The 14,292-nt window shown below is 37.2% G+C and overlaps 1 protein-coding gene across 1 annotated transcript in view; it reads right to left on the reverse strand.

Moving 5' to 3' along the window:
* Nucleotides 1–468: 468 nt before the first annotated feature.
* The window catches only part of CIMIP6 (ciliary microtubule inner protein 6), a 49,707-nt gene continuing 35,883 nt past the window's right edge, over nt 469–14,292 (reverse strand). Inside the window, exons 4-5 of the mRNA XM_079110241.1 lie at nt 1,622–1,737; nt 469–810 (exon numbers count right to left, since the gene is read on the reverse strand). Of these exons, the coding sequence (XP_078966367.1) occupies nt 610–810; nt 1,622–1,737 (317 nt within the window). The 3' untranslated portion in view covers nt 469–609. The remainder of the gene's footprint in view (nt 811–1,621; nt 1,738–14,292) is intronic.

Genomic DNA, 14,292 nt, shown 5'->3' on the forward strand with positions numbered 1-14,292 from the left:
AATTTTATGAAGTTGCTATTTTCCTAATGTTACAGAGGAGAAAACTGAAATCTAGAGAGGTTAAGTAACTTACTCTAGGTTACACAGCTTATACAAAGTGAAATCAATATTCCAACCCCAGTTTGTTTTGATTTTGGAGCTGTAACTAATGACTAATAGGATCTCTCCTTTAATGATTTTATATTATTTGTTAATAACATTAATTTTGTGCAAAATAAAGTTGTTTTGTTTATAAACACTATGATAGAAATAATGTCTCATGATCTGTCACTTACGGAGTCCACTCTTAATATTTGGAGGTATTTTGTCTTTGTTTTTTCTTTCCTTTTTTCCTATTTACATAACCTGTATATTCTGAAGTAATTAAAAAAAAAAGCAAGCACCAGGGCCTGTATGATGATTATGAAATTTCTTTACATTCCAGGGATTATGTTTTATCTAAAGAAGGCAACTTATCCTGATTTTTTATTGGTGGATTTAAAGGTTTTGGCCTGGTGAGAAGAGAACGTCCCATAGCTGTGTGAAAGACGCCTGCAGCCTTCTCTCCTCTCAGGGCTTCTGGGGCATGCCTTGGCTGCCTGTCTGACGTCTGTTTCTGATAAGTGAGTTTTAAGTCTCTAACAGCTCTTGGGAATTTTGTTGGCAGAGACCTGGTGAGATCATTCTTCTTCCCGTTGGATTTCCTTTCTCTGTTTTTTCGGACTGTTCTGATGAACACAACCCCGGAGCATTCAGTAATACCTCTGTTCCCTTAGGAACTATTGGCCTACTCCCTGGTTTTATCTCTCTCTGCACAAAAGTTCCATGTCTCTGGAAAGGAAAACAAAGTTGACATTAACTGGGGAACACGAATTACCGGAAGATGCAGCTGAGTTTGTGGGTTAGGTCAAATCCTGGTGATGCAGGCATGTATTTCATTGCTTCTTCCTTGGCTGTCACCCTAGTCCAAAACTGAAGACACCACCATAAAAATTATTGGCGAAACTTGTAAATAAATTACAAAATAGGGTGTGCCAGAAAATGAGCAGGAAGGAAAAAACAGTAGAAAATCAAATCTCATTATCTCCCATTTCTCAACTTTTCTATCGTTTGGGGATTGTTCAAGGCTGTTCGTATCAAATTTTATTTCTTGTTGTATAGGTTACTATGGATACAATAGAAACAGTTCATAGACCTAAGAATTTATGATCATGTCCCAAATGTCTACTAGTTCCAACAAAAGGTTTAGTTATAATGAAATCTAAAAGCAAACATCTGTAGCTGAAAAAACTCCAACCACTCACTATTATATTTCTACCTGGATTTACAAACATGACATGCATCCCCCTGCCACACATGCACATTAAGAATATCCAAAAATGTTATTAGCTGTTTTGATATTATCTTAAGGAAATGATTTTAATAATTTAAGTAAACTAAGTTCCCAAACTGTGATTCCAAATTATGACATCATTCCTTGATTTTCATTATGCATGTGGTTGGGATTCTGTCCTACTAACAACTATGTTTGTTTGTTTAAATAAACTTTTAGAAAGATGATTATGACTTGAAAGACTTTATGTTCTATCATAAATCTGTTCTTAAACATGTATTAAATAATTAATTCTAAATAAAGTCTTACCTTTCCCCAGATGGGCTCATTGGGAGTTTTCCTGGCATCATATTGGTGTATAAAAGACATGTATTCTTTAAACTTGTTTTGAAGCTCTGCTGATGCATCTGGACAGGCAAGTGGAACTAAAAAAGGAATAGAGATTTTTTGTGAAGTCAAAATAATGATTAGATTTGTCTATAGAATCATAACTGGTATTCATAATATCCAGGCTTCATAAAAATGCCTGCAGAATGATATTCTCTAAGTATGCAAGGTTACTTACCCAAATATAAGGACTCACCATTCTTTTTCCACGAAAAGGACCAAATCAAAACAACCAAATGAGACAGACATCATTTACCCTATATATGTATGATTACATGAATGGTATGAATCTACATCGTGTACAACTAAGAATGAAATGATGTACCCCATTTGTGTCCAATGAATCAAAATGCAGTCTGTAAAAAAAATGAATAAGTAAATAATTTAAAAAACAACCAAATTAGTTCCAAATGTGAAATTATTAATTTTTAAATCAAATATATTAATACTAATACAATTATATTAAGAAGCTATTGGTCTTAAAAATCTATTAGATATGCTCTTTTACACAGATAGTAATACATTTTAGAGAAAACATATGTATAACTTAATTGTCAAATTATTTTTTACTATCAGAAAGAGTATGAGAAATTTTTTTATGCTGAATCTGCAGTCCTGGCCAAGTGGTCACAATGATGGGCAAGGAATTCCATGCTCAAGTTCTTGCAAAAATTCAAAATCTCTGTCATTAGGTGAAACAAAAAGAATTTTGTAAGAATTGTGTAACATTAGACCCTTTAGAAATCATTTTTAAGTATCTTTTAATCAAGATGATGAATATATATTCATCATGTTAGTCTCTATTTCATGTATGTTTAACATTTTAAATATTTTTAAAAACTCACTTTAGTTTTATTTTTAGCAGGCAAAATTATTTAAAGAATCAGAGCAATTCCCAACTGCTGCTGACAATCACAAAAGTTTCATGAAGTAATTCTGCCAAGGAAAAAAAATTAATATACTTTTTAAAAAATATGAACTGGTATGAAAGGCAAGCAGCAGCTTGGACTGGAGGGTAGGAAGGTTCAGACTCTATCAAAAGAAAATAGGGTGGGAGAGAGCGTTTATAAGAGTTTACATATACCTAACATATCAGCGGAATGATATATGAGAAACTGATATCAAAGACTACTATAGAAGGGCTGGAGATACAGCTCAGTTGGTAGAGTGCTTGCCTAGCGTGTGCCAAGCCCTGGGTTCTAAGTCCCAGCACCACCACCAAAAAACAGACCACTATAAAGGAAAGACCTGGGTTACTGAAGGATAGAAGTAGAAAGAGGTAGATTCACTTTTCACTGCATATTCCTTTGTATTCTTTGAAATTCGTACTAGACGCATATATTAACTATTAAAAATAAAGTAAAATTTAATTTGTTTAATACCCCCCAGTTAGTAGGGAAAAAAAATGTTAACTGATAAAATTTTCTTGATTTCTAGTTGAGATCAGCTGCTCAAAACTCGTTTTTTTTTTTTTTTTAACCTAGTCAGTACCTTTCTTTAAGGACTAACTAGCACACAAAAGAACAGAAGGTGCTAAAAATTTAATAACTACAACACTGAGAAAATTCTGTCCATAATTCATATTTTTCTCCTTCAAATTGGGAAAAGACTACCATTTTTTTGGAAGAATAACAAGTTTTAGCTCACAGAACATTAATGTTTTCTGGAGCATAATTTGATAACTTCTTGAATAAAATAAAGCAACTCTAAATTTAAGCATTAGTCAGGTAGGTTTCACGGATTAAACCCATCCAAAGCACAGGTTTTGATAGAGGTTCCTTATATTTTCAGATTCTGGCACCCCTACATTTCCTACCCATGTGACCTTGGAAAAAATTACTTAACTTTACTGAGATACAATTTCCTCTTCTCTAAAATGGGGATAATGATAATTTGTTTTCAGAATTGTGAGGATTAAGAGCAATGTTTATGAAGTCTCTAGGATGTTGGGGTCAAATTATGGAGGGTCTCAGCAAGGGGCCAGGCCTTTCTATTCTGGGGAAAACACGGAAGGATGGGGAAAGCATGAATCCAATGACTCATCAAAACAAAACAAAACAAAACAAAACAAATAAAACAAAACAGACAGGCAGAACACCTGTGAGAAAGCCAAAGGCTTCAGTAGATGGGTATGAAGGCTTTAGTGAACTGGTGTGACCGGGAGCAGCAGTTTGAGTGAGAGGGTAGAAAGGTTCAAATGTGTGCTGGGGAGATAGCTCGGCTGGTAGAGTGCTTGCCTCGCCAGCACAAGGCCCTGCGTTCGGATCCCCAGTACTGCAAAAAAAAAAAAAAAAAAAAAAAAAAAGGTTCACATGCAGTTCAGGGACAACAGGTTGGGAGAGAACTTTTAAATTTGCTCCTGGCCTTGCCTCGCCTCACATTGCCCTGGGAAGATCATGACTTGCCCCAGTGCCACAGATACTGGCATTAACTGATTAGCCAGCCATCTGTTGTCAACACAGTAACATCAGTCAGCACAGCAGTCTCTTCAGGATAAGGGACTGATGGAAATGGGTGCATGCTGTCCCCTTGGGCATCTCTGCTCCACTCTTTCTCCAGCAACTGTCAGCACTGACGGATCTGAAACACCAAGAGAGTGCCTTCCCTCAGGGATGCCACTTTTAAACAGTTTAAGGGTGGTGGGGGTGAATTCCTGACTAGAGGTCTGGCTTAGTAGAGTGATAGCAACTGGGGATGGTCAAAGCTGGTTTTGTGATGTCTAAAGCTCTGCAGACTAGGCCTCGTTTTCTTTCCTTAAATTCACTGGGAGGTATGCAAACCAGACCCTGGTCTTAGCCATTTGCCCACATAAGGCCGCTGATCCCCTCAGGGGAGCATGATCTATGATGAATTACACACCCCGTAAAAGAAAGAGAAGTTTAACATATACCACGGGAAGCAGAATTATTAGAACCAATACACCAATAATTTAAAAGAAGCATAACAGATATCTTCAAAGATACATAGAAGTTGTCAGTAATGTGAGGCAAGAGTAAGAGATCATAAAAAAATCACGTAAAATGTTAGAGATTGAAAATAAAAACAATTGAAATAAGGCAAACAACAACAACAAAAAAAAAGATTTAATAAACAATGAGATTCACGAACTAGAAAATTAAATTGAGAAGATGTCCCAGAATACAGCAGGAAAGAAGAAAGAAAAAACAAAATTTAAGAGACATGGAGGGGGGAAATACCAACATCAGAATTCAAAAGAAATAGAAGGAAATATTCAAAGAAATAATGAGGATGAATATTTAAGAATTTAAAGAAAGATAAAAGGTCTCAGATTGCAAGAACTCACAGAATACTGAAAAAGCAAGGGAAGTACAAGGAATGTCAGATTTAAGGAGGGACCTTATGACTGGGGAGTGAGTCCCTCTTTAAAGTTTGCACCCCAGGTCTTTCACTAGATTCACTCTGCACCCAGTCCTACAGGGTGCATAAGGAAAACCTCACATCTAAGACACTTTAAACAGAAGTTTAAGATCATCTGAGACAATGAAAAAATTATAAATATTTTTATAGAGAAGACATATTGTCAGCAAAGGAGTAGGAAGCAGCTTAGTATCAAATATCTCAATAGCAAAGCTGGATATAAGATAACTGGGTAATATTTTGAAAATACTGAAAGGAAAATAAGTTAAAGCCTAGAATTTTAATATCTAACCAAACTATCGTTTAACTACGAAGACAAAATTTTAAAAAAATATTAGGAGGCAAGGAAATCAGACCTACTTGGAAGAATTTCTAGAGGAAGTTCTTAAGTAAGACTAAGTAAGAAATAAAACAAGGAGAATGCCTAAGATATATGAAAGAAAATAATAAAAGTTTTTATTTCCTGAAAAAGACAAGGACTACAGAGCAGAAAAAAATAGTATTATACCCATAAAAACACAGAACATATTATCAATAAAAATGGGTTGGCCTTGTGATTAGCTTTGGCCAAAACAACGTGGCAGCTTTATCACTGGGTCAGAGCTAGGCATAATCCAACTTCTGCCTTTTGTTTTCTTAGAAGCCTGGAGCTGCCAGGTTAAGATATCCAGTCAATCTGCTGGAAAAACCACATGGAGAAGGAAAACCCAGGCATCTCAGTGTCCTAGCTGAGTCCAGTCCTCAGACACCTGTCAATAGAATGCAGCTATACAAATGACCCCCATCAAGACCAAAAGAACAGCCCAGCTGAACGCAACAGAGTGAAGCACACTGAGCAAGTATGATTGTTGTTTTGAGCCACTAAATTTGAGGTAGCTTGTTTTACAGAAAACCGAAAGAGAAATAATTCCAAAGAAAGCCATTTAAGTAAATCAGAATAAATCATTTTTTAAATGGGAACCTAGAATCTCCCAGAATCTCAAAAATAATAACATAAAAGGATTCATTTCTTCATGGAGGACCGAAAGTACTCTGAGCTACGATCCATAGAAGGAAATTCCTCATCCAGACATTACACCTATGAGACATGTTCATTTATGCAAACACATGAGATTAAAAAAAAAAAACTTATAATAGTGAAGAATATCTAAGTGGGACAACATGAGAGAAGACATTCAGGTTCTTCGTGTTTACTTTACTTATAATTCAAAAGGACCCCAGTGATTACTTGAAAGAAGTGTTATTACCTGAGAGCTATAAACATAAAGCAAAGTCTGTGAAGAATGTTGGAAATCCACGGATTCTTGGAAACTTGATCTAATTAAAATAAGAATTTTCTAAAAAAGTTGGTATCTAGCCATTCAAATTTTATCAACAAAACCAGGATTCATTCAATCCCACAATTTGCTCCTCATATTGGTGAGAACTTAGCAGTTTTACTCTGAAAATTTTTCTTAACCTTTTGTTTGGGTCTGCTTAAGAAACATTTGCCAATAAATATTTTCTCTTAGAAACTCTACTCAATAGTATTTATTTTGATCTTATTTAAAAAGATTGTTAATGTAAAAATACTATATATCTTCAAAAACACTTCAAAAAAAAAAATCCAGATTAAAAACAAACATAACTATAGCAAGAAGTCATTCCTATACCACACCTTGGTACTAAAGAAGTAACATAAGCTAAAACCTATTTTAGAAAATTAATTTGACTACTGTACATGGATTTGCAATGCAGAAGAACATTAAAATATCAAGTAGACCGATAAATAGCCAAAGTTTCATTTAAATATGAAATACGCCCCCTTCACTAATTAGATCAGCTTTTCAATTTATAAAATTTTATTATATAAAATCAAATGTGAAGACTTAGTCTTACTGGACTCAGATATGGTGAAGCATAGCCATTTGTTAATTCACTATGGATGGCAGCCAGGAAATTGTGTGGTGGTACAAGACATAAAGGGCACTTTCATTGTCAGCACAAGATAAAATTGCTGAAATACCAAAGACCAGGCGTAATTAAGTGGGCTGATGGAACGGAATGACTATGAAATGACTTTTAATTGGTATTAGCACATGTTGATGTGCACATTTTTTCCTATTTAAATGCATATATTAAAATCTGGCACATTCAGACTAGTTTTGTACATATTTTAAAATGTTACATTAAAATATTTTCTTTTTAAAAATCTTTTTTATCTGGTATCCACACACCACCTAAATTAGGAATTAATTACAGACCTATGTTGTTTTTCCTGTTAGTTTAAATTACATTGACTTTAAACATTTTTTTGAGTAGTGTATAATTATCATTCAATTATTCAATAAATATTATTGAGTTTGGGCATTATACTAGGTCTTAGGATATAATAATGAACACAATAATGGGAAATGCCAATAAATGAGGAGAGGGAAGAAGGTGGGGAGGTCTGGAAGTCTGGAGGGAGGGAAAAAGTGAGGGAGAGAGAGAGGCTCCATGCCAGCTTGCCAAAGCTAAATTCCAACTGGACACCTAACTTAGTTGCAATTAATAATAGAAATAGCTACCATTTATTGCCTAATATGTACAAGAACTGTGGTAGGCACTTTTTATTTCATTTAGTTCTCATAACAGTCCTGCCAAGTAGGAATTATTATTCTCATTTCATAAATTGAATGAAAAAAATGATGAAGTTTAGTAAGGGGCCCAGGATCAGACAACTCTAAGTACTGAACCAATCCTAAATAGTGGTAATGGTAACAGTCAGAAGGCTGATTTCCAATCAAGAGTGGGAATGTCAACCAGTGCATTTCCTGTCATTCCTTCCCTAACACCAGGAAAACAACAATAAAGAAATCAAGAGGGCCTAAATCCTTAAGGAAAAAAAGAACTAAATGGGAACCAAGATGTTAACAAATTGGAAACTAGAAAGCGGATGAGTAAGTGGCAATTGACTTGAGTAGACCTCAGAAAACTGGAAACTAAGTGCATGTGGGGATGAAAGTGGGGTAAAAATCATGCCAGCTCATGCCCCAGTGTTGCAGTAACTTGGAGGTATCAGACACCTACCTGAGAAGGAGGGAGCATGGAGCAGTGGTACCAGGTGAAGTTGCAAACAGGATTGAGGGGTTCTTGGATAATCTCTCCTCTACCCCACACAGGGGTTTGGAGGGTTTCTCTCTAGAAAAGTTGATTAGCTCGACAGAGCAGACCCACAAACCCTAATTTGGGGAATCCCTTATGAAAGGCTAGACCTTCCTGACCAGTCTGGAACAAAGTCCATCTGTCTGGCTTCATCTTCCACCATTCTTCCACATCCCTTCAACCAGATTAGAAGTGACTCTTCCTTATGTGAAAAGAAAGAGTTGTTTAACCAAAAAATGTCAGTTAAAGCAAAGAATCATATACCATACTTATATGTTTAATTTTAATCAATTCATTCATCAAACTTTTATTGGAGTTCCAAGTCATTTTTCTTTATGTATGCACTGATTGGAATTCTACTTTGTTTCTTGTGCAAACCACATCTCTAATGCATCCTTTCCAGTTTCTGTTTCTTTAACACAGAATGAAATGTAAATATACATTTGAAGCAAAATGAGCTCACAATGCTTCAAGACTTAAAAAATTCATTCCAACTCCTCTTTTTTTATGGTTATCTTGCCCCTACCTAATCATCATTTTCTAAAGTTAATGACTGACCATTTCTCAAGTCTTTCCAACGTACCCAACTTTGAATGTTTTATAGAAACAACTGTTTTATTTTCATACTCAGTTTTAATTTATAAGAATATGTAATTAAATTTACAGAAATGCAATAACAAGTAAGCAGACATAAATTGGTTTGGAACAAGCCTGACTTCCAGAGAGTTTCTCGACCTCCTTGGTCTGTGATGTCTTCCCCATCCCTAAATCTCCATATTGTGTGCAATAGAAGATAAAGGCCTCTTTGCTTTTCCTCCTTCCCCCGTGCAGACGTGAATTCATCTGCACAAATAAATGGTTCCTTGTATGAGACCTGTATCTGTGGAGCGTGTCTGGGAGCTAGCGCCGAATCATATTGCGCGCCTCTTTTTCCAACCTAACATCTGGTGCCTAAGACTCGGGGATGGGTTTTTTTTTCACTGCCTAGCAGGCGGTACCCCATCTGCAAGCTCCTGTGTGCGCCCCCTTATACAGGTTCATCTTCCATTTACCGGGATGCCCACTTCTCTGCACACAACACCAGAATCCAGAATCTGTGAGTTCCCTTAGGCCCCTGACCAGAAACACATCTCCGCAGCCCGTGGCACCGTGGTCCCATTCCCTCTCGCTCGCCACCCGTGGCTTTCCCCTCCCTATCGTGGCTTCCGCCGCCTGGGCCGCAGCTCAGCCACCGGACTGCCGAGGTGTGGGAATAGCTGGTCCGAGTTGCTGGGTGGACTCCTGGGTTTTATGGTGCTGAGATTCTTTCTCAGAGTCTGAAACTCTCTCTCTCTTATTTCCTGCTGCGTCTCGCTCAAAATCCTGGCCAGGTATTCAGACTGTTCTCAGCATATGCCCGGTTAACATTCGTCTTGGTGATGATCAAGCCTTTGTGCTAACCTCTTGTTGCCTGGCATCATGGTCTCGGGATGCTGAAATCACTAGCCGGGTGGGTCTCAGTTTACCATGGGATTCAGAACATCCACCCCAGCAAACGCGCCCCTGAGATGTTTATTGAATCATCTCAAACCCCTTCACCTATTCGCTGAATCAGAGCTAAATTGTCCTTTAGATAGTAAGTCAAAATGGTCCATTTATGACACCCTAAATTTTAGTTTTGTACTAGGCATAATTATATGCCTAGTTGTACTAGTTATAATTAAATACATATGCGGGCAACCTGGTGAATGGAAAGGAACCTTTCCCTTTCATCTTTTTTCTTTCTTTCTTGCTACTTCTCCTTCCCCTTTTAATCCTTTCTCTTCTAAGTTTAATCCAGCTGATGAGTCATGTCCTTACAGGCCTCCTACTGCAGAAGTTCCTGTTCATTTCTCTCCTTTACCCCATTCTGTTTCTCCTTCCACTCTGCCATTCAGCTCACCAAGTCCCCCCACCACGTGGTCTCGTACACACATTCTAGCTTCTTTACGGGAGGTGGCTGGCGCAGAAGGAGTAACACCTGAACACGTTCTCTTGGCTAATTCCTTATTTTCAAATCTTTTCTTTCTCTCTCAGCTCTCCCTGCAGGCTCAAGAAATTAAAAGGACCTAAGCATCAAGTTTCTGCTAGAACATATTGGCCCCTTTCAGATTCAGATCTCAGTCAAGCGTTACATTAACATGTGAATGAAGAAAGGCGCAGTAGGAAACCAGTTTCAAACCTAAGGAAAAAAAAAGTGTAAAAGTGTCCATTTTAAATTTCTCCTCGGCTACAACTCAGAATACTTTTCTCCCTTTCAACTTTTCTCTCCTTCTCATTTTCTCATGCTTTAATTAATAACCATTATCATTTTTCTTCCAGGACTTTATTTTCTTAAATGCTGTATTTTTGAGCTCACAATTTTGATCCTACAGACCTAGGTTAATAATTTTTGATCAGTTCTTTTTATCCAACTCTACAGTTATTTTTGAACATCCATTACATTGCAATGGAAATAAATATTACAAGGCCTTTGCTTTTGTGTTAAATATAAGTGCGCATAAAAATTAAAATTTTAAAAATGGATCCAAATATTTTTAAGTCACGTGATTTAATAAGGTTCAATTTTAAGATTTAATAAGGTTCAATTTTAAGGTTTAAAAAGGTTCAATTTAAATTGGGTAAACTAATAAAAGTAAAATGTCCTTAAAATTAACTTACAAGTCTCTAAGTGGTCAAACTAATAAAATATTAATGTTTATAAAATGTCTAACATCAATTTTTCTAGGACTTTTTTTCAACAGGAAAGAGACGGCAAATACTAGTGGCACACTTGTCTGATGTCTTGGTTTTTCTACAATAAGCAACATGTATGGGATTACTCAAATGTGTTTGTTAGAGACATCTGATTAATTTATAAAGCTATTCCATGGAGTAACATATTTAAAAACATTATTCTTTGTATATTAAATGTGTTCATATTTTCCAGGTATACAAGCCTTTAAAGCAGAAAATTTATCAAGCTGCTATTCTCCAAATTAAACTTGTCTGTAATGGTAAACCTATCATTTAATGTTGTATTACCTGTCATCAATAGGGTATAACCTAATCTTTATATGCACAATCTTTATATGCACACATATAAAGATTGCTAAGATTGCTAACATAACTCTTTAGATCCACATTTCCATCAGAGAACAGAGCTCCATCTGATCTCAGCTTAATCTTCAAAATCTGTTTTATATACTCCTTTGCCCCTCACTGAAAAGCCCCACGTTACCTTGAGATAAGGCTCTGCCTCACCACCCTGCTACACATTACAATGGCTCCAAAGTAAGCCTGACTTTAACTCATTTAAAGTTGTGTTCAAAAGTTTAATGTTTGTTGTAAAGACTACTGTAATTTCAAATGGGAACCCAGCCAAAATTCAAAATAGCTATTGCACAAACTGAATGTTTTACTGTTGATGACCTCCATTTTGTAATTTTCCTTATAAACTCTAATTGTTGCCTGATCAATATTTTGCAGAAGTACTGCTTCAAGAGGAAACATCATAAATTAACTTGGAATAGTAAGCCATCACCTATAGAACAGATAATGTAAACCCCAATTAGATAAAAGGGGGTAAATAACTGTAAAGTTATAGACATTAAAGCCAAAGCCCAGTACTCTTTACTTTATGACTGGTGAGACTGACTTGCTTGATGGTTAAGATCAAACTTAGAAATAGAGATTTTAAATAGAGAGATCAAGAAAAGTCCATATTTGGGTCTTGCCCTCAAAGTCAGCCTGAACCCAGGAAATAAGAGAACTTCTCTAAGGAGTGTTGCAACTCTGGGTCACACAACCTCCTGATCAAGGAGACTGTTGAGACTAGAGGAAAAGCCACTCAGTGCACCTGCTGCAGAGGAGGGTCATGGAAAAAAGGGAAACATCCCTGATGCTTTCAAAGAAAGCCACATCATGGAAAAGACCCTGCCTAACCAAATGGCACTAATGGAGCTAAAAAGCTGCTCTTAAGTTCTCTATGAGTTACCCCTGTCTCAGCTGACTCTTTAACAGACAGGAACAGGTCACTTTGACCAGCTTGATCTTAAACACCTAGCAAATCAGTTAAAACCAAAGTATAGCCATTCTTGGGCATTTAAAAATAATAGTAACCATCTCTACTAAATGTTGTGTTCACATTCCTGATAACCTAGACAATGATAAAGCTCCCAAATAAAGGCCTGTCCTCTCCAGCCTTTGCTAGACCTTGTTATGGGAACAACTTCTCAGTTCTTCCACCCCCTGTCTTTTACTTCCATGTCAACTAATCAACTTGTATTGCAGAAATATCAGGATCTCACAAAAAATCGAAGCCTGGCTGCAGATGTGCCTCCAGAGAAACTATCAAGTCCCCAGTTCTTCCTACCACAATGATACCAGCTCTACATCCACACCCAGCAGGAAGTAATTACAGAAGATTGACCTTCATCCATGTACCCAAATAAGATTTTAAAAAATTTTTTATATAAAATGAAATGGGGGAATGTAAGATATAAGGCCATCTTTCTCTCCCGGATAGGAATTTCCCACCTCCCAATGACCTGTCAATCTGCGTTTCCCCGCCTCTCCGGTTACAGGAATTTCCCGTCCTCCCCACCACCTGTCAATCTGCGTTAGCCCGCCTCTCACGTTACAGGAATTTCCGGCTTACATTGCTTCCTGCCTCCAGCATTACGTCCCACTATGTCATTGGCCCATCAGTCAGTCTGTAAGAATTCTCCTCCGTGATTGGTTCCTTTCAGCCCGCGAAATTCCTATGTCTGAGATGAGCCATCTGCCATCTTCCCTCTTTGCTTTTCCCCGTCCCCCGTGCAGACGTGAATTTGTCTGCGCAAATAAATGGTTCCTTGTATGGAAGGAAAAAAAAAAAAAAAGAAGATAAAGGCAGATTTGGCAGATCCAGTAGTGTCAGGTGACTTACTGTGAAGAATTTGAAATTTGTTCTATGAACAATAAGAAGTAACTGAAAAACCTAAAGGAGGAGAGGGATTTCATTGGTGCTTTTCAAAGACCCTTCTGACGATGATGTAGAAAACACATCATGACAGAGGAAGAAAGGCAGCAGGTTGTAGTGGCTACAGTACATGAGGAAGGAAATGAACAGACTTGGAGCTAGAGGTATCAAGAATCACAATAGACTGAACATAGAGGAAGGAAAGGGAAAGTTTTAGAATGACTTCTTGATTATCAAACCATGAGCACCTGGAGGAATGGAGATACCACTCACTGAACATGAGGTATACTGGTAGGGGCATCAGTTTGGATGGGGGAAATGAAACTTTCTGTTCTGATCTTACCGAACTTGAAAAGGTGATTAGATATTCAAGAGGAAATGTTAAGTGGGTGGTGGATTATGTGAGGTTGAGCTCAGTGAAGAGGCTAGGGTTCTTATGCTGGTTCCTCTGACCTTTAAAGAGCCTCTCTCTGGATCCCTGCCTCACTGACGGTGCTAAGGACTGAACCAGGGGCCTCATGCATGGCAGATAAGCACTCTACCGCTTATATACCCCTCCCTGGACCTTTAAATTTCTCCTCTTTGTTTCATCCACAGTGGATAGTACCTCGATTACCCATATGTTAAATAATATTAACATATCTCTCTTCTTCTATTTCCCATCTTTATTTTTCCCAGTGCTGGAGATGGAACCCAGGGCCCCAGGTGTTCTAGGCAAGTTCTCTACCACTGAGCTACACCTCCAGCCTCTATTTCCCATCTTCTATCAACCGTAAATTTACTTTTCTTATTAAGGCCGTTAACACAAATTCTGTTATGTAACCATATTTATACTTCCAACATTGTGCAGACAGATTGACCCTAAAACTACTAAATAGCATTCATAATATTATGTAACTATATGAATCTTGTTCACTTAAAGGTCGAATAGTGTTCTAGGACTTCATTTCCTTCTCAGCAGGTTTAATGTCCAGTGCCACTTGAAGAAACTGGTTGGAGTATCCATGCCAAGTAAATCCTCTTCTCTAGGTTAAAAATTATTTCCCCTGGGAACTTTAAAGACATTTAGTCCATTGTTCCCTTGCACCAGTGCTGTTTTTTATTGATTCTTATTCCTTAGGTGGTGACA

Source organism: Sciurus vulgaris (genome assembly GCF_902686455.1).
Source record: "Sciurus vulgaris genome assembly, chromosome: 14".
NCBI lineage: Eukaryota > Metazoa > Chordata > Mammalia > Rodentia > Sciuridae > Sciurus > Sciurus vulgaris.